General features: G+C 45.0%; 1 protein-coding gene across 2 annotated transcripts in view; it reads left to right on the top strand.

Moving 5' to 3' along the window:
- The window catches only part of KCNMB4 (potassium calcium-activated channel subfamily M regulatory beta subunit 4), a 272174-nt gene that overhangs the window by 157520 nt on the left and 90750 nt on the right, over positions 1-23904 (top strand). Inside the window, exon 3 of one of the 2 annotated variants that reach the window (XM_085650554.1) lies at positions 688-725. The exons of the other annotated variant lie outside the window; for it this stretch is intronic. Coding sequence (XP_085506680.1) covers positions 688-725 — 38 coding nt within the window. The remainder of the gene's footprint in view (positions 1-687; positions 726-23904) is intronic. 2 annotated transcript variants of the gene reach the window in all.

Here is a 23904-nt window from a genome sequence, read left to right on the forward strand (position 1 = left end):
CCTTATAGCTTAGCTCTATTATGGGTAATGAGCACCTCATGTTTTATACAATTCTCACTACTGGTTCCCTTTTTGGGTCTATCTGCACCTTTTCTTTTCTTTCTATATAATTTTTGCTTCTAAATAAATTCACGTGTCCAAATGAACACGGTCGCTCTTTGGATCTCCATGTTGCTGTTTTATATACAAATCAAAGTGTATCTTTCCTGTTTCCTCTAAGAGATTTTAAAGATATGAATTTTGAAAATTCTCTCTATTATGATATTATTTGCCGCCTTGAAAAAGTTTAAAGAAACGAAACACGTGTCGGCTGCTAGTTCAACGTATGGATTGTCACATCAAGCTGTCTAATCCTGACTATGTTGCTATTGCTTTTTAACTTTGTGACTTTAGATTTTGTTATATACCTATATTAAATGGATTCAGCAAGAATTATACTCATGTTGTGTTGATATTTGGAGCTAACATTATGAATAACTTTATGAAGTAATAGAGGACTGAATAAGAGTGCCGAGGTTTATATTTTTGTTTTCATGAGTTATACACATACTTAACTACTGTTTATGGCTGGGGGGGTATGAAGGGGAAGTACACTATGAACATTAACTATAGGGTAATCATGGTGGTTTGTGTGTGGTGAAATATACATCTAATCTATCCCACATGTGTCTGGTTGATTGTTTCCAGGGAGAGATTTGGAGAGCAATGTCGTCTGCGGCCCAGAGGTGCGTAATCCAATTCATCCAACATTTGAATGATGCCTTGTGCCTGTCCTTCCAATTATTCAGGACAATTTTTGTTGGGGATATGAGTAAGAGGTCCAAGAGAGCCTTGTCCATGTGTTTCATGTATCAGCACTAAGAAAGCCAGCTGTTAAAGTGGAGAATTCATCTTTTGGGCGAAGGTTTAGAGTAGCTACCAGCTAACCTAGTACTGATACATGAGTGATTGGACACTAACTTGGGTGAAATATCTATCTTATCAATTAGTTGTGTGAAAGTTCCCGATATAAGTATGTAGTCGATTCTAGTGTGTGAGTTATATGAGACAGAATAGAAGGTATAGTCCGTAGAGTCTGGGTGTTGAAGTCGCCAAAAATCCTTGAGGCTAAACTTAGAACATATTTTCTGTACTATGCTGTGAGATCTTGTGCTGTGGTATTTGCAGGTGGATTGGCGATCAATTATTGGGTCTAATGGGAGATTAAAATCACCGCCAACTATGATAAGATCATCCTGTGGAAGGTTTTCTATTTTTTTTAATACATTTTCCCAGAAATTGGGCTTGTCCGTGTTTGGGCCGTATATGTTTACAACATGGATGGAGTCTTCACCTTTTTTCAGGTGTGTAACCAATACTCTGCTCTCTTCATCATGAGAGTGTGATCGAAGGGATATGTAAGATTTTTTTCGCTATTAGGGTGATTACTCCTTTCTTTTTGTGGTCTGCTGGTGAGCAAGAGACATGTGATATCCAGTTGTGTTTAATAAAGGTTGTGTCTTTCCTAGATAGTTCAGTTTCTTGTAATAGTATAATGTCACCTTTAGATTTTGCTAGGTAGTCAATGATTTTTCAGCGTTTAATTGGGTGGTTAAGACCCTTCACATTTAAGAAGATGATGCTGAGGTCATCTGCAATATTATATGTCTTGTTTGGTGTAATTGAATATGGAAGTGATGGTAGTTTGACCTCCGCTTTGTGTAGGGAATGGTGTTTGATAGGGTGGTTGTCACCATGCTAGGACTAGGCGTATGGGAGGAAGTAAAACTAACTGTTGCTAATATAGTAGCACTACTAGTATATATACGATTAGCTGATAGTAGAAACTCTTGGTGAGTGTGGAAAGTATGTAATAGTGGGTGCGACGAACAGTAGGCCAAGATAAATAACAGTAAAGAAAATTATAGACGAAATCGGAACAAGAGAACAACTGGGTATACCAAATGTAAAAAACATAAAGCCCCGAACCCTCCCCTCTCCCTCCTCCCTTACCCTGAAAACACCGTTAGATGGAGTTGCGACTGCAGGAGCATCAAACTGACAACTTGGAGAGAGAATGCATGATATAGTATCTATATAGTAGCTAACCTTCTTATATGAACTATGTACTATGAATTGATTATAACTGGAACTAAAAATAGTAGGGCATATCTGTATTGTAGTAGCATTTCAATGTTGAATGGACGATAGCATCACTATATGCGGTCGGAAAGCTTACCAGGAGGTATCACCGACTGTAATGATAAATAAACCAGTAACAACCCAGTGGTATACATGCATAGGGTTTTGCTAGTGAATTACCAAATTTTAAATCATGTTGTAACGGTCTCCTGTAACAGATTATAACAGATTGAATGAATTGCAAACCAGTGCAATTATAGTGAATTATAGTGAAGCACCACTCAGTATACACTTAATAGTAATCGTACAGATGCAACAGCTGTTCAATCTAAACATGTATAATACCTGTCTGTACAAAAGTTTAAACATAGTGTGGTTATGGTGGCAATGGTGTTTGAGTATTCTGGACTACATCAGACTTTATGTATAAGCATAAAAGCATATCGGTATATTGAAAAAAAGGATATCAGGTTTTCCTTTTATTGTAGAGGGAGGTCGAGTGGTCCATGGCTTGCGTGGCAGGGCAGTCTAAGTAGTTTGAGAGATCCTTCGGGTCTGTGAAGAAGTGGAATCTGCCGTTCTCTATGATTTTAAATTTAGCTGGACCTGCATATGAGAATTGGATATTTTTGTCTCATAGCCTGTCTCTTAATAGCGGAAAACCTTTTCTTGTATCCACAGTAGGTTTTGAGTAATCTTGTGTGAAAGTTATTTTTTGACCATTCCAAGTGATCTGGTGATTTTTACGTGCAAAGCTGAGGATTGCTTCTGTGTGTTGGTGCCTCAAAGGTTTGCAGATGATTGGGCGGGTTATTTTCCTTGTTGTTCAATTGTAGGTCGGAATTCTCTGTGCTCAGTCCAGTTCTAGAGATTTGTCAAACTTAATGCCCGTAATTTGAGGGATCCAGTTCTCCAGAAAGGCAATACATGATTCTGTGAGTCTTATGATCCCTCGGTAATGCCAAAAATTCTGATATTGCCCCTCCTATTTCTGTCCTCAAGCTCTGCTGCTTGACGTTTCAAATTGTTGGTGCCGGCCAGAAGGGATTTTATCTCTTTGCTGGTTCGAATTGAGGAATCTTGTACATCACTTATTCTTTGTTCGGCAATGGAAATGTTAGAGTTAATTGTGTTCATATCAGCACGGATTGCTGTTAGTTCTAGCTGCATGGCGTCCGTGTTCTGTTTGGTAGATTTCGCCAGATCGTGGACATCTGCAAGTTTCTTAAGGATCATTTCCATTGTGCTGTTCACATCAACTTTGGCCTTGATGGGCGAGTCAGATAAAGCTGGTTTACCTTTGGAGCTTTTGTAGTATGTCTTGGGGTCTTTTTCCGCCATGATGTTTGAGATGACTTAAGATGATGACTTAAGATGAGGGTTGACGGATGTAGAGTCGGCAGAGTGGTAGGTAGAGTTGGTAAGAGGGCACCAGTGCACTTGTCTGGATCCTGCAGGTATTTTGCCGGTATTTGTTAAAGGCTGCTTTCTGTGAGCCTTTTTGAGGGTTAGGCACCGTTAAGAAGCATTGAGCAGTAGTTTAACAGCTAGGAGGCTGCCAAGTGACCTCTACTTGAATGAAGTGCTGATCTGGGTTTAGAAAGTTTGATAAACCAAAACAAAGCCTCCTATAGCTAATAAAACTTCAAATCCACTTAAGGGTCAAGTGGGTTCAAGATAGCACTTGTGACCAGATCAAGTGGACTGCTGGGCGCTATTATGTATATATGTTTGATGAGCTATAACAAGTTATAACAATGCCCTTGTAGATAGTGGCACTAGAGGATGGTTTGGAGCAGCTTAGATATCAACTAAGATAATGGATATCAACTAAGAGCAGAGTAGCCTGGAACAGCTTTGAGACCGGCTTGGATTTGGGTCCTTGCAGGAGGTAGCGCTAGAGATCAGCTTGGATGCTGCATGGGTGCCAACTAGGAACAGAGCAGCTCGAAACCGCTTGAAGACCAGAGGGTTAAGTTCATATAGGCAGCTGAGCACTATTTTGGCAGCTGACCACTGTTTTGGCACCAATTCAGATATATTTAATTGTAGACCTAATTAAGGTTGCCTTGATTCACCGAAGATGGGAAGCTGAAGCAATGTTGCAGGGGAGGAAGACACAGCAGATACAGCAGGGTGATTGTTTGCTCAGTTTCACTATCGCCAGTGAAGCGCGCTGAACCACAACGAGGGTCAGTCAGTGTCTTGGGCTAATTCTGTCGCATCCGCACTGCACTCGGTGGTGAAGTTGGTAGTGGTAGCAGCGAAGGTGTTGCCTTAGATGAAGGTGAGGAGACTGTGGGCGCCTTGAACTCACTTTGAAAACCGCATAGGTTGCAGGAGACCCAGACACAGCGGGTGATTGTTAGTGATTATTAGCCCAATTGCACGATCGCCGGTGAAACTGGTGAAGCGCGCTGATCCATAATGAGGCCGCCTGCTTAGGGTCAGGCAGTGCCTTCGGCTAATTCTATTGCGTCGGTGCTGCACCAGTAACAAAGTCCGTAGCAGGGAAGGCATTACCTTATATGGTGGTGAGAAGGCTGGTGGCGTCTTGAACTCCCTTGGTAGCCACATAGGTAGGGATCTCAGTCCGATCGTAATCCGCCGTATCTGTAGCGTGTGTTCAATGGATGGATGGATGGTCGCCATTTGGGGTCCGCTGTATAAAAGATATCGGAGAAGGCAGTAGCACCAGTATAGAGTTATTCAAAATGTGGAAGTCTACGCACTCCTTAATTTTGTACACAATAATCACGAAATAATAAATTTCACTCAAGAATGCGTGCAACCCAGTGAAAAAAGTAGCCAACCTGATTACTAGAATGATTCTTCTGGTGGAAAACCACCAGTATACTGGATGCACTGCTGAGAATACTGTATATAAGTTACACTTTGAACTACATAAAAAGATTACGATTTATTCATTGTGTTTAAACATTATTTTTATCTGTAATATACTAATCAAGAATCGGATTTTTTACATTGTTCTAAACAACAACTGTCTAAATATGTCATTGCTTCATTTGTAAATAACACAAATTCTAATGCCTGATAATGAACATAAATATCTTTTCAACAATTTGAAATACTCAAAGGTTGCCCAGCCATGCCCAATGCATTTCGGATTGACATAATCCCTTCTTCAGGGGCCATGAAGAGCTGTGACAACAGGCAAGCCTTGCTTGCAAATTCCAAAAACAAGAGAAAAACAATTGCGCTCGTCACAAACTTTGCGTTTGTGTTTCTAGCAGCTTAGTCTGTCAGCTTATAGGAAGTGTTTAAAAAAAACGTCTATTCTCTTGTTTGAAAATTCCAGAAACGAGAGTAAAACAAATGGGCTCGCCATGAGCGTTACGTTTGTAAATTCGTGTTTCTGTCAGCTGAATCCATCAGCTGTTGGAAATATTTCAAGAAATGCCTGTCCTCTATGAAAGAGGTTCTGTATACGTTCGTTACGTGGCACTCAAACAAGAGAATAGGCGTTTTTTGAAACACTTCCGATAAGCTGACAGACTAAGCTGTACTATGGAAAGTTTAGCAACTTAATGAGTAAAAAAAACAAAAAACACCTTCTTGAGTTCTTCATTAATGACCTAAACCTCATTCCCTTTGTGTTTTACTGAATGGATTTCTTTTCAATCTTCGAGAAAGATTTGAAACACTTCCTTATAGACAGCTATTAAACACCAACCTGAAAATCCTACTAATATTGGTACACCATGAATGAAAAGTGTTAAGTTGCCAAATCAGTGATTATTTATGTATTCATTATGCAGATCCCAATATAGTTAATCCTCTCTGAAACATGTTGCTTTTTGAAATTGTACCGAAATCTGTCGCAAAATTCTAATACTGAACTATTTCAACTGTTCAGTACTCCAGTGACCATTGTGAATAAATACAAATTAAGCAAATTCTGAAAATATCATGGTTCTCCAAAGCAACCTGCGAAGTATTCAAATACTTAAATTGGTACATGGATAATACTGCATGTGTGTGTATTTCTGAGTCACATATTTTGATGCACTAAAACGATAAATTGACTAGCAATCTCGAGGAAAGAAGTAGATCGCACTATGGGGGATATTCTCAAGAACGGGTGATAACTATCACTAGATTTGCTTAACGCAACTTTGCACATCGCAGTCTATCGCGGGAAAATAACGCTGTGTTAACGTTGTATTCTCAACCCGGCGGCACCATGCGATAGTCTCATGACAACGCGCCAAATGACCGCGTTAAAACAAATGCGGCACCTAAAAAACGCAAAACACAAATGCGGAAAAAGTCGCGATGTGGCCAATCGCGTTACAAAAATCAGCGATAACCAGAGACAGGCCTGCAATTCCCAGGCGTCATGCGGGAAAATGCACTATAAAAGAAGAACAAAAAAAAGGCCAAAGAAAATAAACTGCGTAGCACCATGGATGCACCCGGACCGAGTGCAGAGGACAACGCAAACTACCACAAGCCCCACAGACGACCAGCAAGGAACCCCAGGCTCGGGGAAGGCCAATGAGAAGAGGAAGAGTCAGTCCACAGGAAAACAAGATCATCGTTACGGAGGTGATAGGACACTACCAACAACTGTTCGGCACCACAAACGCGTCATTGGCAACAAACGGAAATATGGCAGACCATCGTGAACAACGTGAATGCAGTTGGAGTGTCGAGGAGGTCAATGGAGGAGGTCAAGAGGTGCTGGCATGATGTGAAAAACCAAACCAAGCAGAAAGCCGCTGCCAACAGGAAGGCAGCAACGGCGACTGGAGGTGGTAGTCCTGCGCCACAGGAGTAGCTGGATGATCTGGAGGAAATGGTGGCCACAGTCATCAGTGTGGAGACCGTGGCAGGAGTTGGGGGGCCGGACACAGTTCGATATGACCTGACCCAACAACAACAGGGTGAGTAACGACAAGGGACTGGGAGGACAGGGGGAGATGAGCACAATGGCACACATGCACGATCATGTGTAGCACACTGCACACCTACAATGAGTGTGGAACATGTCCCTGATACCCTTGGCATGCTGCAGCACACATAGAAACACCAAGTAGGCCCCCCTCCACTATGTGCACAAAGGGGCCCCCGTCCATATCACCAATCACACTACCTACCTATGCACATGTGCTGAATCCAGCCCAGCAGCGGCTTTGTGAGCCACACTGACAATGCAAGTGACACTGCATGACCAATAGCATGGCTGCAGTCAAAATACATGACATGGTGCACGCCACAACAATGAGGTGGCCCAGTGTGGATCACATCCTCCAGTGAGCAGGTCACACTCTGACACATCCACATGCAAATGCAACCCCTAACGTCAACAACAAAACTGCAGACAAACAATGCACACAAGTACAAAAACCGTCCAAGAGCACAAAATGACCCAAGTCGCCAACATCTCTGCACCATAAAAGCACACAAGTCAAAGTCACACCTCCTCAAAGGGATAAGGGGCCGCTAAATTAGAGCTGCAGAGGCGACTCTCCCACAATGCAGCACACACACATAGCAATCACAGCACATCAACATTGACGACAATATGGTACGAGGTACAACACTTTCACTACAGAACAGAGGACACAACTGGTGCCGCTTGTGCGTAGAAACTGGCCAATCACATCTGGCATAGCAGGACACTGTGAGATGAAAATGTACGAGTACAACCTCACATCCATCATGTAGTCCAAATGTCCACTGCCTCCCATCAAATAGCCATCTCTTCCAAAACAGTCACAATGTACATTGTCATGCAGTTTGTATGTAAACATCTACAATGCGTCAACATACATGGGACACACTGTTAACCTGCATCTCCCCTTTACATTGCAAAGGGACAATCAACACCTCCTGCAGAGCAGACCAGACATCTCATCAGTGATGATGAAGAGGACACCATGGACATTTGCTCAGACACCCTCCAATGGCTCATGGACAGCCTCTGCACCCCACCCCCAGGAGCAGTGCAGACCAGCTGCATCGAGGTGACCCCACCCCCTGCACAGACCACACAGCAGGAAGCACCCACCACCACGCTGGCTCCCACCACCTCACCGAAGAACACATGCGTTCCAACGCCATGTGTTAGACTGCCAGAAGGAGCTGGCTGAACATGTGCGTCTGGGGTTCGAAATCATGGCAGCCAAACTGGATGCCATACGTGGGTGTCTAAGTCCCATCAGGGACCACTTACAGTCCATTACGGACACCCACAGTCCATTGCATGGTCGTCAACAATCCTTGGCTGACCTCGCTGGAGCCATTACTCATATACAAGAACTGTCTAGTGAGGCAGGCCCCAGAGATGATAGCACGGAGTTGGCATAGCTGCGGAGGACAATGGAGAACATGGAGTGGATGCAGGCTGGAAGGATGGCTGCCACAGCTGAACACCAGCGAGATGTAGCTGGGATATTCCATGCCCTGCAGAGCCTCATCATGGCATTGATGCCACAGAGCCTGTCCCAGATGACTGCTGCAGGAACTTCAACACACACATCTCTGCCCCCTGGTGTGTCAGTGGCACACAGCAATGCATCCATTACACCTCCACCCCCTGATGTGTCCGTGTCACACAGTGATGCAGCCATAACACCACCACACACAGCTGACACAGAAGATCATATCAGAGGACTAAGATGTGGATACTAATGACTCTGTGTGTGGAATGTGGTTGTAGCATTCATCCCCGCCATATGGCCTGTTCCTGCTTGATTCGGCCCTCTGCATCATGCCCTGCAACAACACATTCCAGTGTCCCCTGAAATACTCTGCGACATACACCTTGACCCCAACATGGACTGCCATATCTGCTCTGATTAGCAAGGACACAGCAATCAGACTGCAGACTGAACTCTTCCTCTTCCGATTGACTAATCATTCAACTAAGGACTCTGCTTCATCCTCCACTGGGCACCATGTAATGTGGGGTTTGCATTTCCATGTACTGGTCCCACTCCTACATTCCACAGAATGTGACTAACATTCCAAAACACACAGATGTGTCATGTCTAGGTCCAATCAAGCATAAAAGTATGGATGAATGTAGGGACATCGATTGCACAAAAATGTACACCCTGGGTAAGGACATCAATGCGCATGTTTGACCCTGACCCACATGGCCAATTAGATGACTGTGAAGGTGTGAACTAGCTGTGGCCTTATTGCTCATGAACAACAATCTCGCAACCATCCAAGTAGCCCCAGGTCCATGTATTATATAGGGCTGTGTGTAAAAATGTCACATTCGGTAGCCGGCCCGAAGTAGTGTCCCCCATCACATGTGACAACAGAACATCTCTTCGCATACCCACTCACACTCAACTGTGTGGACACTGCCTGTTTTGATAGATCACTTTGATCCACATGGCAAGACATTGGACACCATACTCTCATTGCAGAAGACATGTAATTGCACAGGTCTACCAGCAACTATCCCAACCACAATGTCTGGCTCATAGAGGTGGAGCTGTCAATAGGGACTCACCCCCTAAGTGAAATGCGTCAGTCAGTTCCTCCCTGTGTACAGACAATGCACATTGAGGCACACGATTTGTCATTCTAATCAACACTCATCACTAGTGAAGTTGTGTAGACTTTATTGTCATGTGTGTGTCAGTACGTGCAAGACAAGGGCCACAACATGCAGAGCAATGCTTCCGACACTAACAGGCAGCATAGTAACATGTAGAGGTGCAAGAAATGGGGAGGCAAAAATGAACACCAATCATTATGGATGGCAACGGTCTCAGCCCACCTTGCCTTGCTGGACGGGTCATGTGATGTTTGGCGTATGCTCATTGCCCCGTGTCAGGGGACACGACTCACAGCCCATGGGATCTGCATAGTGCTGTACCACCGAACTGCGCTAACTGTGAGCAGGTGAAATGGTCCAACAAGGTCACATGTAGTACTACATTGCCATGTGTGTACTCTCCCTCCAGCAGTATATCAGATTTAGGAACGTTGACAAGCGACGCTGTGCAGCACCGCCCATGGGACTGCCTCACCTTGCACAGGTGTGTGTCAACACGTGTAGGTGCACGCACATGCATTCTGAGTCCAGGCGAATGCAGCCACGTCCAGTGTTGTGGTGGGATATGTGACCACTTCTCCAAGATGCAACACGGTGTTGGGAACTGTGCTCTGGGTTACGATCAGTTGTGGCCGCAGGAACGTAGTCACTCGTCCATGAATGCGACTGCAGCTTCATGTGCAATCAGTTCCAAGAGTACGTCGTTTTCGAATTCAATGAACACATTAACTGGTCCGGACAGGTGTGCTCCGTCCACGCCGTTTCACCAATCCACAACACAAACCAATAGGGGAGCGCCTCGATGTGGTCACCGCACAGAGGATTTGAGCAGTCTCCCATGCCCAACTGCAAGCACATATGCCAGATATAAAGGCATCCGAAGCACGGCTATCACGGTTACACTCCTGGTCGTGGGCCAACAGGGGGTGCACACACAAGTCATAATCCAGTTCAGCTACCGTTGTGTTGGCTAGGCAGACATCCATGGGCCACTCAAATGTGCATGATCGACAGTGGAACCAGGGCTGGACGCAGGTGACGTACGCAAGTCGGAAGCTCAGACAGTAGCTGATGCGCAACACTGACATTGGCACTGCCCCAACAAGTGCAGCATTCGGTCACGGTACAGTCTCATGTGACAGGCGTTGTGCATGTGCCCGGGATGTCCTGCCATTGCTTTTGGGGCTCTGGTAGTACCGGCACTCTTCTGACCTGCGGTGGTTATGTGGATGACATGCCACAGCTCGGAGCAATGAGTAGTATGTGTGTGCTACATTTGGAAGTATGGGTTTTTGTGTACGTAAGTGTCAAGGGCATCCCATGCAGAAGTACCTCAAGCAAGGACTTATGTGTGTTGGGTGTGGATACGTTGGTGTTTCATTGACACTGTGCGTGGTATGGGAGTCGTCAGCATCTGCAATGGTATCTCTCTCAGGGGGTGCCAGCTGCAGGCCAGACCAAGGTCGGAGGAACAGATGTCCTTCCGCCTTATGTATTGTGACAATGGACCTTTCATCCCTAATGTTAGTCTGACTACTGCTTGCATTCTAGGAATGTGGTGTGGCTTTCACGCTGGAATTGATGCTGGGCCTTCGGCTCATGGTGCACCAATGGCGATACACACACAACAGTTGGCATGTATGAGGCAAGTGCCTGGGCGGCATGGCGCTCCTTGTACTGTCTCTCTTCCTCTCTCTCTCTCTCCCTCTCCTCCTTTCTCTCTCTCTCTCTCTCTCTCTCTCTCTCTCTCTCTCTCTCTCTCTCTCTCTCTCTCTCTCTCTCTCTCTCTCTCTCTCTCTCTCTCTCTCTCTCTCTCTCTCTCTCTCTCTCTGCCTGCCCTTTGATGAGTGCATGACACACCTTCTCATCTTGAATTCCGTCTTGCAGGCTGTGACTTACAGATTGTCCATGGAAGGCCCGCCATGCCTCTTCCACATAGTTGTTTTGAGTTAAATTTGGATCTAATATTTGGTTTGGAAATTCACAGATGAATGAATGATTCTCGTTTTTCTGGCCACACATGAATATTAATTGCTTTGATTGTGCGTAATCAGGCAAATTGTTTTGTTATTGATTTCGTAAAGTTGATGAACATTATCCTTGTCCGGGGGGGGGGTAGGGGTAGGGCCCCAGGGGGTGGGTGTGTCCTGGGTGTGGTGGATGTTGCGGCCCTCTTGGGGCTCCGAGCTGCATGATCAGTTGCTCCATGGCATCTGTTGTTCTTCAGGTGTGGCTCTGGGCTGGGCTCTCTTTTCATGTATGTATGTATGTATTTATATTTGTAAAGCGCACTGCAACCCTACGGGCATCCTGGCGCTGATGACAGAGTGAAGGAAGGAAGGAGGGGAGGCTGAGAATTAAACTCTGGGGTACAGCCAGGTTTTCAGCTGTCTGCGGAAAAGGGTCAAATCCTGAACCAGTCGTAGCTCCATGGGGAGACTATTCCATAGACGTGCAGCCGCAGTGCTAAAGGCACGACCTCCCAGGGTGGCTCTCGTTGTTTTGGGAGTCAAGGCCAGCCTAGCTGATGAGGAACGCAGCATGCGCGTGGGAGTATACCATCTAAAGAGATTTTGCAGTGGTATAGGGCCAAGGCCATGAAGAGCTTTAAAAGCTACACACAGAGATTTAAACAAAATTCTCTGATGCACAGGCAGCCAATGGAGTTCAGACAAAGCCCTAGTGCTAGAGGAGAAACGCGGTCTCATAAGGGCAAGTTTTGCGGCAGCTGCCTGGGTCCGTTGAAGTCTCTGTATCAAATATGCAGGGGAGGCAAGCAGCAAGGCGTTACAGTAGTCCAGGCGACTAAGAATTGTGCATCGGACTACTGTACCTCGTACATGAGGGGGAAGAAGGGACAAAATCCCACGTAAGCCTCTCATGATCAAATAACAGTTTGAAACCACCTTGTTAACGTGCGACTCCAGGCTTAGCTTCTCATTAAAGCAGACCCCCAGATTGCGAACAGTCTTTACTGGAACCAGAGGGGTATCCAAGGGGAGAGGCCAAACGTTGGAAGGCAGGGAAAAAGGCACCCTGCCCACTGAGCAATGTAAAATCTCAGTTTTGGCACCATTAAACTGCAAGGCATTATTTCTCAGCCAAGTCGTCATTTCCATCATGCAATTGTGGAAGGTGGATAAGGAATCCCCCTGATCACCATCCAGGGAGATAATCAATTGCGTATCATCGGCATAATTAACTGCCGTGATGTTACATGATTTGATGGTCTGCACCAAAGGGCGCATGTAAACATTGAACAAAATAGGACTGATAGATGAGCCCTGTGGAACCCCCTGTTTGTTGGGCAGAAAATCTGACTGATATGGAGGCAGAAAAACCGCCTGCCGTCTATCCGACAGGTAGGAACATAGCCATTTTAGGGCCGAGCCTGTGATCCCGACCTCCTCAAGCCGATGTAGGAGAATATTGTGGCTGACCGTATCGAAAGCGGCGGACAAGTCAAGCAATATCAAGGTTGCAGAATGCCCCTTGTCCGCCCGCATTCGCAGATCGTCCAGGGCAGTGATCAGTGCAGTTTCGGTACCATGCCCCGGACGAAAACCAAACTGATTCTCCTCCAATTTCCCGTTGCTCTCAAGAAACCCTGAAAGCTCCTGGCTGACAAGCCGTTCAGCTATCTTGGCTGGATAGGGCAGTAAGGAGATAGGACAATAGCTTCCATAGCAAGCGGGATCCAACGAGGGTTTTTTTAGAAGGGGAGAAACCAACGCATCCTTCCAACAGGCCGGGACTACACCACTGATTAGTGACTGGTTAATAATCAGATGGAGGGGCGGAAAGGTATCCGACCCTAGTTCCTTCCAGAATTTCTGCAGAATAGGGTCTAAAGGAGAACCAGAGCAGACTTTCATAGCCACATTGGAAAAGTCCTCCAAGGAAGGACAGGTCCAGTGATCTAAACAAGGTCCTGCTGAAGCCTCATCGCTTGGCCTGAATGTTGTACATTCAGGCGGATCCACTGTGGGTGTCCATGTTCCAGCCTTGCAACTAGTTACAGAATTGAGCTGCATGCCCTCGAGGATTCCCTTTATTTTGTTGTGAAAAAAGGCAGCCAGCCCATCACACAGATCCTGCGAGGGAGTGATCTTATTAGCCAAACACTCTGGGTTAATAACACCTCTCAAAATGTTGAAGACACATTTAGCACTGTTCGGAGAGTTTAAAATAAGATCCGCGAAATACGACGCTTTAGTGGAAGCAATAGCTTGCTTGTATCTGACCAGCAGTTCACGCCAGATAATCTTGTCGCTGATCAGATAGTGCCTACGCCACTGCCTCTCTGCGTGTTTGCACTGAATTTTAAAAGCTCTTAATTCCTCGGAGAACGAGGGTGCCGACGGGGAACCTCTTTTCCTAACCCGTTTCAATGGAGCAATCCTATTAATAGTGTTAGTGATGTAGCTACAAAGCTCCTTAAAGTTGAAGTCGACTGACTGCTCTGGCACAGGGAGAGGGGCATCATTAAATAAAGAGGCGCACTGAGCTTTCCTTCTCAGGGATTTCCAGTCCCTGCCTAAGACACTATTGCTGTCTTTGGGCGGGGGGAGACTGCCCCTAGGGATCGACAAGACTCGAAATCTAATTAAATGGTGATCGGACCAATCCACTGGGAGGATATTGTCCAAGGTCACTACATTCTCTGCCGCAAATATTAGATCTAGAGCATGTCCTGCCGAGTGTGAGGGCTCCAACACATGTTGTGACAAATTAAGATTGGCACATGATTGAATGATATTGTTGTACGCTGTTTTCATCATTGCATTGGGCCAGAGATTAAAGTCTCCCAGAATCAACATCCTGCGATGGGTGAGTGCCAAATTACTAATCACATCCAGGAACTGCTGTTGTGACTGTTCGCTCATAGTCCCCGGAGGTCTATAACAAAGAATTCCAGTCAGGACATGGCCGGATCTATCTTTAAGTGAGAAGCCCAGAGTTTCAAACAGCGAGATCTCATCGATATCCAATGGCGAGAGATCCCAAATTTCTTTGAAAACCATCCCAGTTCCGCCACCCCTGCCATTAGATCTAGGCTTGTGAAAAGCTTTGAACCCAGGGGGGTAGGCAGCGCCAAGTTCCAGGTCGAGACCGGGTGCAAGCCAGGTTTCAGTCATGAACAAAATATCACAATCATGTTCGTCAATTAGCAGCTGAATTTCCGTAGAGTGCTTGGGGAGAGACCTAACATTGAAAAGTCCACACTTCAATCCCACCTCATGAGGAGAACAGCCAGTAGTCCCTGAAACATGCACCAACGCCGGTACTTCCGGACTCCGGTCACCGGTGTGAAGCTGGAACAGTTGTGACCGGGAGTAGCAATGCCGCGCAGTAGAAGGCTTCATGCACGGAAAAGGCTCGTAGGCAACATTATTAGCATTATTAGGCACAATAGGCACGTCCGAGGCGCGGACGGGCGCAGACTGGCTTGCCTTTGGCGCACCACCGGCGCGCCCGCTGCGCGCGCCCCGCTGCGTGTTCGCTCCAGGGTGACGTTTATAGAGGCGCCGGCCAAAAGACTAGAGTGCTGACCTCCTAGCGCAAAGCGCAAGTTCCAGTCTAGCGCGAGTGCAGGAAATGAAGTAAGCTAACTTTGTGCAAAAAGCAAGGGCAGCAGCAGAATACGTTTTTTAAAAACAGAACAAATGTATTTTTAGATGGAGCAAGATAAAAACACAATTCGCAATTCAATTCTCCACACCCCCCACATCAACACTCCTTCAAAAATGTCAGATTGTGCGTGGTCGCACCAGGGTGACGTTTATAGAGGCGCCGGCCAAAAGACTAGAGTGCTGACCTCCTAGCGCAAAGCGCAAGTTCCGGTCTAGCGCGAGTGCAGGAAATGAAGTAAGCGAACTTTGTGCAAAAAGCAAGGGCAGCAGCAGAATAAGTTTTTTAAAAACAGAACAAATGTATTTTTAGATGGAGCAAGATAAAAACACAATTCCCAATTCAATTCTCCACACCCCCCACATCAACACTCCTTCAAAAAGGTGCAGGTTGTTGTCCGGCTTTACACCAGGTCAGAGCAGGAGTTAAATACCTGCTGCTAACGCGCTTTATCGCCTGTTTTGTCATCTTCTCGCTGATCTGTGAATGTTGCGATGTGTTGTTGTCGCAGCTTTTTCCATGGGAACGCCTACTCTGCATCTCATTAGCGTTAGTTGCCGGGGTCATCTGTGGCGATGTTATTTGCGTCTGCTATCGCGGGAAAACTGGTGGTATGGGCTGTTAGCTCCAGCTTGTGAATAGGAAGATACATTTATCACCACTTTGGCTGAGATAAAGTGACGCTAACTCAGCAATGAGAATATGCCCCTTAGAGTAGTGTGTGCATTGTATCAGACACGAGAAGGTTAATTAATTAACAAAGAGGCAGGAGGCATGCTTTGTAGATGGTACAATAGCAAACGAAGCAGGCAGCCATCTTGTCTGTGTCGCTCTAGTGCCCTCCAGCACTTGGACTTTAAATGCTGTCAATTTTCACCAGCTGCAACAGTGCTGAAAATGATAACCTTTTTATTTATACATAGATCATTGTGCTGCTTTTGAAAAACAGTTACAATAAGTAGAAAGACTGTATATTGCTATGAATTATAGAACGTACATAGATCATGATTGAAACAGCCCTTTTAACACGCCAAGTGTGCCTTGGTTTCATGGTATTGTAGAGCTTTGGTTGAGGAGTCTGGTTTATGTGCTAAGTGTACATTATAAAATATAAAAATATGGGCGGAAGTTGCAAGACTAAATTAAAAAAACTTTTATATCAGATTAAATTGAAGATACTCATCAGCTTTAGGTACACAATTATAATTTTCATTTTGGTTCATGCTCACTGATCCTATAAGTATGAGTTCATATACACACACTTCTCCTTGTGTTTTTGAAAATTATTCTTCGACCAGGAGAGAAATATATGCAGAATTTTTAACTACAATAACAGAAAGGCTGTCAGTTTTCTGCCTTCACATAGCCAAACAGACCAGACATTGAAATACAGGTATCATAAAAGTGACTCCAATTGTGAATCCCTCTTCAAATTACTGGTTCTAGGCACAAATAACACTTAGGGCCTGATTTAGATCTTGGCATATGGGTTACTCCATCACAACGGTGACGAATATTCCGTCCGCCGAAATATAAATCCCATTATGTCCTATGAGATTTATATTTCAGCTGGCAGGATATCAGTCAGAAATGTGACAGAGTTACCAGTTCACTAAGATCTAAATCAGAAATCAGGCCCTTAGTCTACTAATGTGCTGTGTCTTGATGAGGGCTGCTCACCATAGCAGGGAGAGAGGCAGGGTCCTCTAGTGATGTACATCTCCCTGTAGTCGCTGTAGAGGGGGCCATAGATTGCGGTTATAGAAGAAATCCAGGTTTACTGTTATGAAAACCCCCAGGTAACGTAACCCCTCTGCCTCACATTTCCCGGTAAGTGTGGAAGACCGTCCATGCAGTACGTAATGGTGGATTGTGTCCAATTGATGGTATAGCCTGACTATCTACCGAAGTTGGTGAATATATTCAACACCCTGTGAATTGAGGTTTTGTGGGATGCTAAGTAAAGGAGGATATAATTCGCATATAGGGATATTCTATCTTCTCATCCATCAGTCCATTGCAAGCCTCTAATAAATGGAAGCCAATGGTTCCTACATTAAGGCACAAATCAGCAGTGATAGGAGGCATCCCTGCCTTGTCCCCCTCCTCAGAGGAAATCTGTGAGATGTTGTATTGTTAACCACAACTTGTGCTGTGGGGTCAGAATAGACCCCATGCCATCAAGTTCGGGCCAAATCCAATTTTTTCTAATACTGCAAACATGTATGGCCATTACACAGTGTCAAAGGCCATACAGGCATTGAGTGACATGACCACGGGCGTCTTCTCTTTGCCTGTTTACCCTTCCCAACACTCCATGGAGTCTGCGTAGGTTAAGAGTTGTATTTAGTCGAGGCATAACGCCTGATTGGTCGGAGTGAACCAATTGCGGAATGACCTGGACCAGACGATCAGTGAGTAGTTTAGGTAGGATTTTAGCTTCAGCATTAATTTATGAGATAGGACGATAGGATGCACAGTTGTCATTTGGTTTTCCATCCTTATGAATCACTACTATGGAGGCAAGATGTTGGTTTTCGGGCATTATCCCCTTGGTCCAACTTTACAGGTACATGTTTTTAAGGTGGGGGGCTATTGTGGTTGTTGCTTTCCCTGATCGTATGTTTCGGATCGCTTACGCTATCTCTTCCTCCGTTATTTCACCCTCTGTTAGTGCCGAGGCCTCTGTATTGAGAGTGGGTAGGGGGATGTCTGCAAGTAGTTTCTTAGCCTCCTCTGTTGTTGATTCCCCCGAGGGTGAGTAAACCTCACTAAAATATGTGGCTAATGCGTCTGAAATTTGATGTGGATCTCTAAGCATATCTTCTTCTCTCGAGGCTACTAAAGTAACTAGTCTGCTGGCTTGTTCACGCTGGTCTAACCAAGCGAACAGTTTCCCTGTCTTGTCTCCCATTTCATATATTTTTTGTCTGGTTGCCGTATAGTGGGTCCTTGCTGCGTCTGTGGTCAGTTCACTGTATTTTTTTATTTTTACATTTAGGATATGTCTGGTCTCATCCACGTTACTATCAGTTAAGGCTGCCTCGATCTGCAGGAGCTCGCGCTCGAGTTTTTTGATTGCTTCTTTTTTCTCTTTTCTGTGTCCCGCTACCGAGGCAATGGCTTATATCAGGTTTTTATGGATCCCATAAGGTCTGTGCAATTGGACCGACCTCATGTTTTCCGTTAAATAGTTTTTGGGCGCTTGAAGCAGTCCTTGTTTTACTATGGGAATTTTGAGCCACCATGGGTCAATCTTTGTCCTCTGCCCCTGCCATGGTCCACCCTCGGAATAGACCGCCCAAAGCGGCGAGTGGTCAGACATTCCTCTTGCCACGTGGTGTATTTCCCTAAACCATCCCACCAGTTCTGACAGTGTAATTATGTAGTCTATTCTGGAGAGATTATTGTGTGCTCCTGAGTGGAATGTGTATTGCTGTATTGTTGCATTATGAATTCGCCATGCGCCCACCAGCCCCATGGCCTTCAGGAAGTCAAGTAGTCGTCACTTGGCCTGTTGTGTGGCCCACAGTGAATATCTATCTGTCTGAGCTGGCACTGCAGCACTGAAGTCTCCCCAATCAACAGTTACCCACCGGCAGATCCAACAGTATGTCACCTATGTCTTGGAAGGCTCGTGTATGCACTGTTGGAGGGACATAGACTGACATATGTTTATCGGTCTCCTCCTCCATGTCCCTGACACTGACGCATACCTTCCCAGGGCGTCCCAGTTCTCAGGTTTTGTGCCAAGAGTCTTGTTCGCTTTGGAGAGAGCCCCAGGGAGCAAGGAGAGTGTCACTGGTGGTGGTCAGCGGGGCACGAGGAGAAGGCCAAGCATCACAGATGGGCAGCCCTCCGCCGTAATCGGTGCTTGTTTTGTAAAGTGAAGGACAGGTGGTGCAAATGCTGTGTTTCGGTGTGAGGAGCGCGGTTCCGGTTCAAACTGGCCCATTCATGAAGTGCCCAAAATCTTGAATTTAAGAGCTTGAGAGCCACACCATGGGTCCATGGCTTGAGAGGCACTACTTGGGGGTCAGGAACTCACTGTAGACGTGTTCAAAAGTTGTTGGGGAGCCTTTTATGTCCCTGAGGCTCAGATCAGGAGACCTGCAGACTAGCCCTCGGAGTCACTTTGGGGTCCTGGGTTCAAGATGGTTGCAGGTCCAGGTTTTCCTCCCCAGGCAAAAGGGCAGCAGGCAGCAGGTCAGCACAACAGGGCAGCAACTCCTTCAGAGTTTAAGTTTAGGTTTATTTGAACAATTGCTTGGTTACTTAAAACCCTTGCAATAAATATCCAAAATACATATTTACATGGTGAATTAAAAATGATTAAAAAAATCTTCTGATTCAATTTTTCAAATATGACAGATAAAAAGGAAATAAGATAGTTTCAACTTAAAAAATTAAAGATGCTATTGCACCGAAACATTTCAATTCATATATATGCCAATGGATGACCAATCCACCCCTAATGACCTAACAGTTAATATAATCATTTGAAAGTAACTTATACATATACATGATAAAACCCAAGATTTATGGTGAGGCATAATTTGAATAATAAAATCTTTAGTGTAAAAATATTTCTAATGGTAGGAGGCAAGTGTTGGTTGCAATTTTGAGGCTAAAGGAGCACTCAAGGGAAGTATTCCAGTTCATTGATTGTGCATAGGGGGATTCGATAAGAGTCAATAGTTCAGCCCCAAATATTGTTATGGGGAACTCTATATTATTCCTAAAGGTTTGACATGACCGTTAAATTGCAACTTTTTTATTTTTTATTTCTTTATTAGGTGTTCCTCCAGCACAGCAAACAATGTACATCAAGCAACAGCAATAGTTTCCGCCTCTGCCGTTTTTGTGATAATACAAATCAGGAATTAGACCACCAGTCTTATCAGTGGAGGAGTCCTCCCGGTCACTTTTTGATATTGTTCTTATTCAGTGTTTTAAACATAATCAAAACTTAACTGTAACTTATCTCCCCCTTCCCCAACTAACTCTCCCTGAACCCCTTCCCGTCGCTTCCCATCCCTTCCCTCCCCTCTCCCCCCCATCCTGCCGGGTCTGGGTAACTCGAGGTCCATGTGTCGTATTGCCTATACTGGGTCCCCTTGCATCTGTTCCCTAGAATCTGGGGCCGTCCCCCCCGCAGAATGTGGCGGCTCTGAACCTGCCTGTGTGGATTGTGCGGTGTGTGTGGCTATCTCGTGAATCATAACTCCCCACGCCAGCAGCACTTCTGGTAGTTTGTTATCTCTCCTGGTGTTACGCATATGCACTTCTTCTGCTAGTGCCAACTCCCTTAAATCAGTCCTCCACTTCGCCACTAGTGGCCCCTGCTGGGTTAGCCAATGGATCGCGATACGCCTTTTGGCGATCACAAGGCCCAGAACCAGGAACCGCCTATTCGTCTTGCGCTTAGGATCTCGTGGAATCAGGCCCAATAGGCAAGCACGGGGGTCCAGGTCAAGTACCCAACCCGTTATCTTGGTCAGGTCCTCTAGGACCATTCGCCAATATGTCTGGATCGTAGGGCATGACCACACCATGTGCAGGAAATCCGCCGGAGCACCACGACACCTGGGGCAATGTGGGTCTCTGGAATTATCAATGGCCTGGAGCCGTTTGGGTGAGAGATAAGTCATATGTATTATATTATATTGAATTTGTTTAAAGCGATTGCATACTGACACCTTCCGGACCCCTTCGTGTATCTTTTCCCAGTCTCGAGTCGTAATCTCCTGCGGACACACCCGTTAAATTGCTTCTTATATCAAAAGTACTGGTTGATTTTCGTGTTCTTTTAGTCTCTGCTACACTTTTAGCACAAATTTGACAAAACGGCAATTTAACTGCGTGTCCCCTGGGTCAAAGCAGGCTAAGATGGCCTGTCTTCTTGTTTGTATTCCTCTTTGGTTAAAGGCCTTCGTTACCAGTTGTTACCTTTCTGCCATTACAGTATTACAGGAGCAAACCAAATGCAACATTTCCTCTGTGCAACTCCCACAAAGGCGACAAGTGATGGGTAGGTTACCGCGTTGCCAAGGTGCCATGTGTTCTTTGGCTGGTAGTAACCCCAGCAGGGCAGTCCAGCAGAGAGACACTCTTTTCTGCAGCAAAGAGCAGCCCTTCTCCCTGTCAGAGTATCCACAGGTCCTGAAGTGTACTGAAGAGTTGGTGTCTGAGGTCCTTTTTTATACACTTGTGCCCTGGTTCTGGAAGGTGGGAGAAAATTCTAGACAGGGGCTTTGAAGTGCATGGAATTCCCTGCCTACCCTGTCTCCAAGCTGGCTCAAGTGGCAATGCAGGGTCGTTAGGCCCTTTGTACGGAGTCCATTGTGTGTGACTGTATAGGAGGAATACACAAAGTCCAACTGCCAACTACGCCCAGTCATGTGATCAGAGACAGGCTGCAGGCAACAAATGGCCAAGGCAAGAAAATGCCAAATTTCTAAAAGTGTCATTTTCAGAATTGCAATTTAAAATATGACTTCACCATAATTTAAGATTTTTAATTGTGATTCCAGAGACACCAAACTTGAACCAGTCATCTCTTCCCATTTGGACATTTTACTTATAAAAAGTAATTCAACGCCAATGTTATCCTATGGGAGAGTTAGGCCTTGCAGTAATGAAAACAATTGTAAGAGTTTTTCCCTACCAGGACATGTCAAATTTAAAAGTACATGTCCCACTTTTGAAATACAATGCACCTTGCCCTCTAGGCAGTATATGCTCTAGCTTATGGGTGACTTACATGTATTAAAAAGTAAGGTTTGGGCCTGGTAAAAGGTTTTTTTTACCTGGTCCAAATGGCAGTTTAAAACTGCACACATAAGCTCTGCAATGGCAACCCAGAGACATGTTTAAAGGGCTACTTAAATGGGTGGCACAACCAGTGCTGCAGGCCCACTAGTAGCATTTAACGTACAGGCCCTGGGCACATGTAGTGCACCTTATTAGGGATGTATGAGTAAATTAAATATGCCAATTGGGGATAAGCCAATATTACCATGTGTTAAGGAGTGAGCACATGCACTTTCTCACTGGTCGACAGTGTTAACGTGATCAGAGTTCTGAGGCCAACAAAAATAGGCCCAGGAAAATGGAGGAGGAGAGGCAAAATGTTTGGTGGAAGACCACCTTAAGGCTGATAAGTCTCAAAGATGACTAGCATAGTAATATAGATAATACAAATATTTTTGATAGAAATAGAATATGAGGCGGATATAGTTTAGCAGTTTTAATAGAGATTCTAAGTAATCACAAATTATAGAGCGAATACAGGAGAAAAAACACAAAAGTAACAAAAAACAACCAACAACATGTATGGCATGTCACCGTAACTAGCAGAGTTTGACTATTGCTCATGTGTTCATACACTTGCCTATCCTCCCTTTCAGAGTGGTGGGGCTGTACCTAACCTGTTCCTGTGGGATAGCCTCTCCACCCTAGATAAGACACTTGGCTTGTGATTGTCCGTCATTGGAGGTTGTTCCTTTATTACACTGTCTTCATTATTTACGTATCTATGTGTACATTGCTTGCTCTTGTTTGGATGATGTGTGCAGCCTTTCGGACTGCAGCAAATGAGACATGCATGCCAATTCAGTGAAGCTGATCATTTCTGGCTGTGAGCCCACTGCCATTTATGATAGCACATGTTTCTTTGCAACCCATTATTGGCATAGGACTACTAATATCTTTATTTGATATAATGAATAGTAGTAGCATGTGTACTTCAGATATTCTAATTTTTCACAAGGGGGTGTCAGTTGCATTGTGCCCTGCTGTTTGGAGTCGTGCACCTTCTTTCATGTTTTGCTTGACTAGTGTTTGTCCTCCATCTGTTCTATGATATGTATGTCACTGTCGCTATCGTTTCATAGCTATCACATGGCGTGTATCTTAATATATCCCCGAGCACCTTCTGTCCTATCTTCTTCTTGATCTTTATTTCGGTCTCTAGGACCATAAAAGAGTACATCATAAAAACATTTTAAAACAAAATGATACAGTAATAATTTGCAAACAATTGACCAAAATATAGAACAGCCATTCAATTGATGATAACTTAATACATTGACTGCGGCTGTGCCACATTGCCGTTAAAAATTTTGAAACTGCAAAAACAATTGGGGCCGAAAGATCTCTTTTTAAGATCCTGTATGCCGGAAGGTAGCCCCTAAAGCCCAAGTTTTTAAGAATTGGAACAAGCCAATACTTTCTTGCTCTTCTATATGCTGGGCAAAAAAATATTATGTGCAAGTCACATTCTCTCGGGTGTGCACATGCTGGGCATTGTAACGAAGTCTCGGAATTTGTCCAGCAAGCAGTGTGGGCTTTAAGGGGAAGGAAGGGTGCTGTACCTCCATTGCATGGAGAGCTTCCTAGTGAGAGGGGTGCCAATATTGTCATATACTAGCTCTAGAAGGTATGAGTCTTTAGACTCCAGAAATTTACCATTTAGGGACCTCTCCTGTGAATTTTTAATTTGGACACGTAAATGATATTCATAATAGTCTTTGGAGAGAATCTTCCTTGAGTTTCTGGGGCAAGTATTTTCCGGATGAGACCATAGATTCTGTCTGTCTAGTGCCTCGCAT

This window comes from Triturus cristatus, chromosome 4_1 (assembly GCF_964204655.1).
Source record: "Triturus cristatus chromosome 4_1, aTriCri1.1, whole genome shotgun sequence".
NCBI classification, from domain to species: Eukaryota; Metazoa; Chordata; class Amphibia; order Caudata; family Salamandridae; genus Triturus; species Triturus cristatus.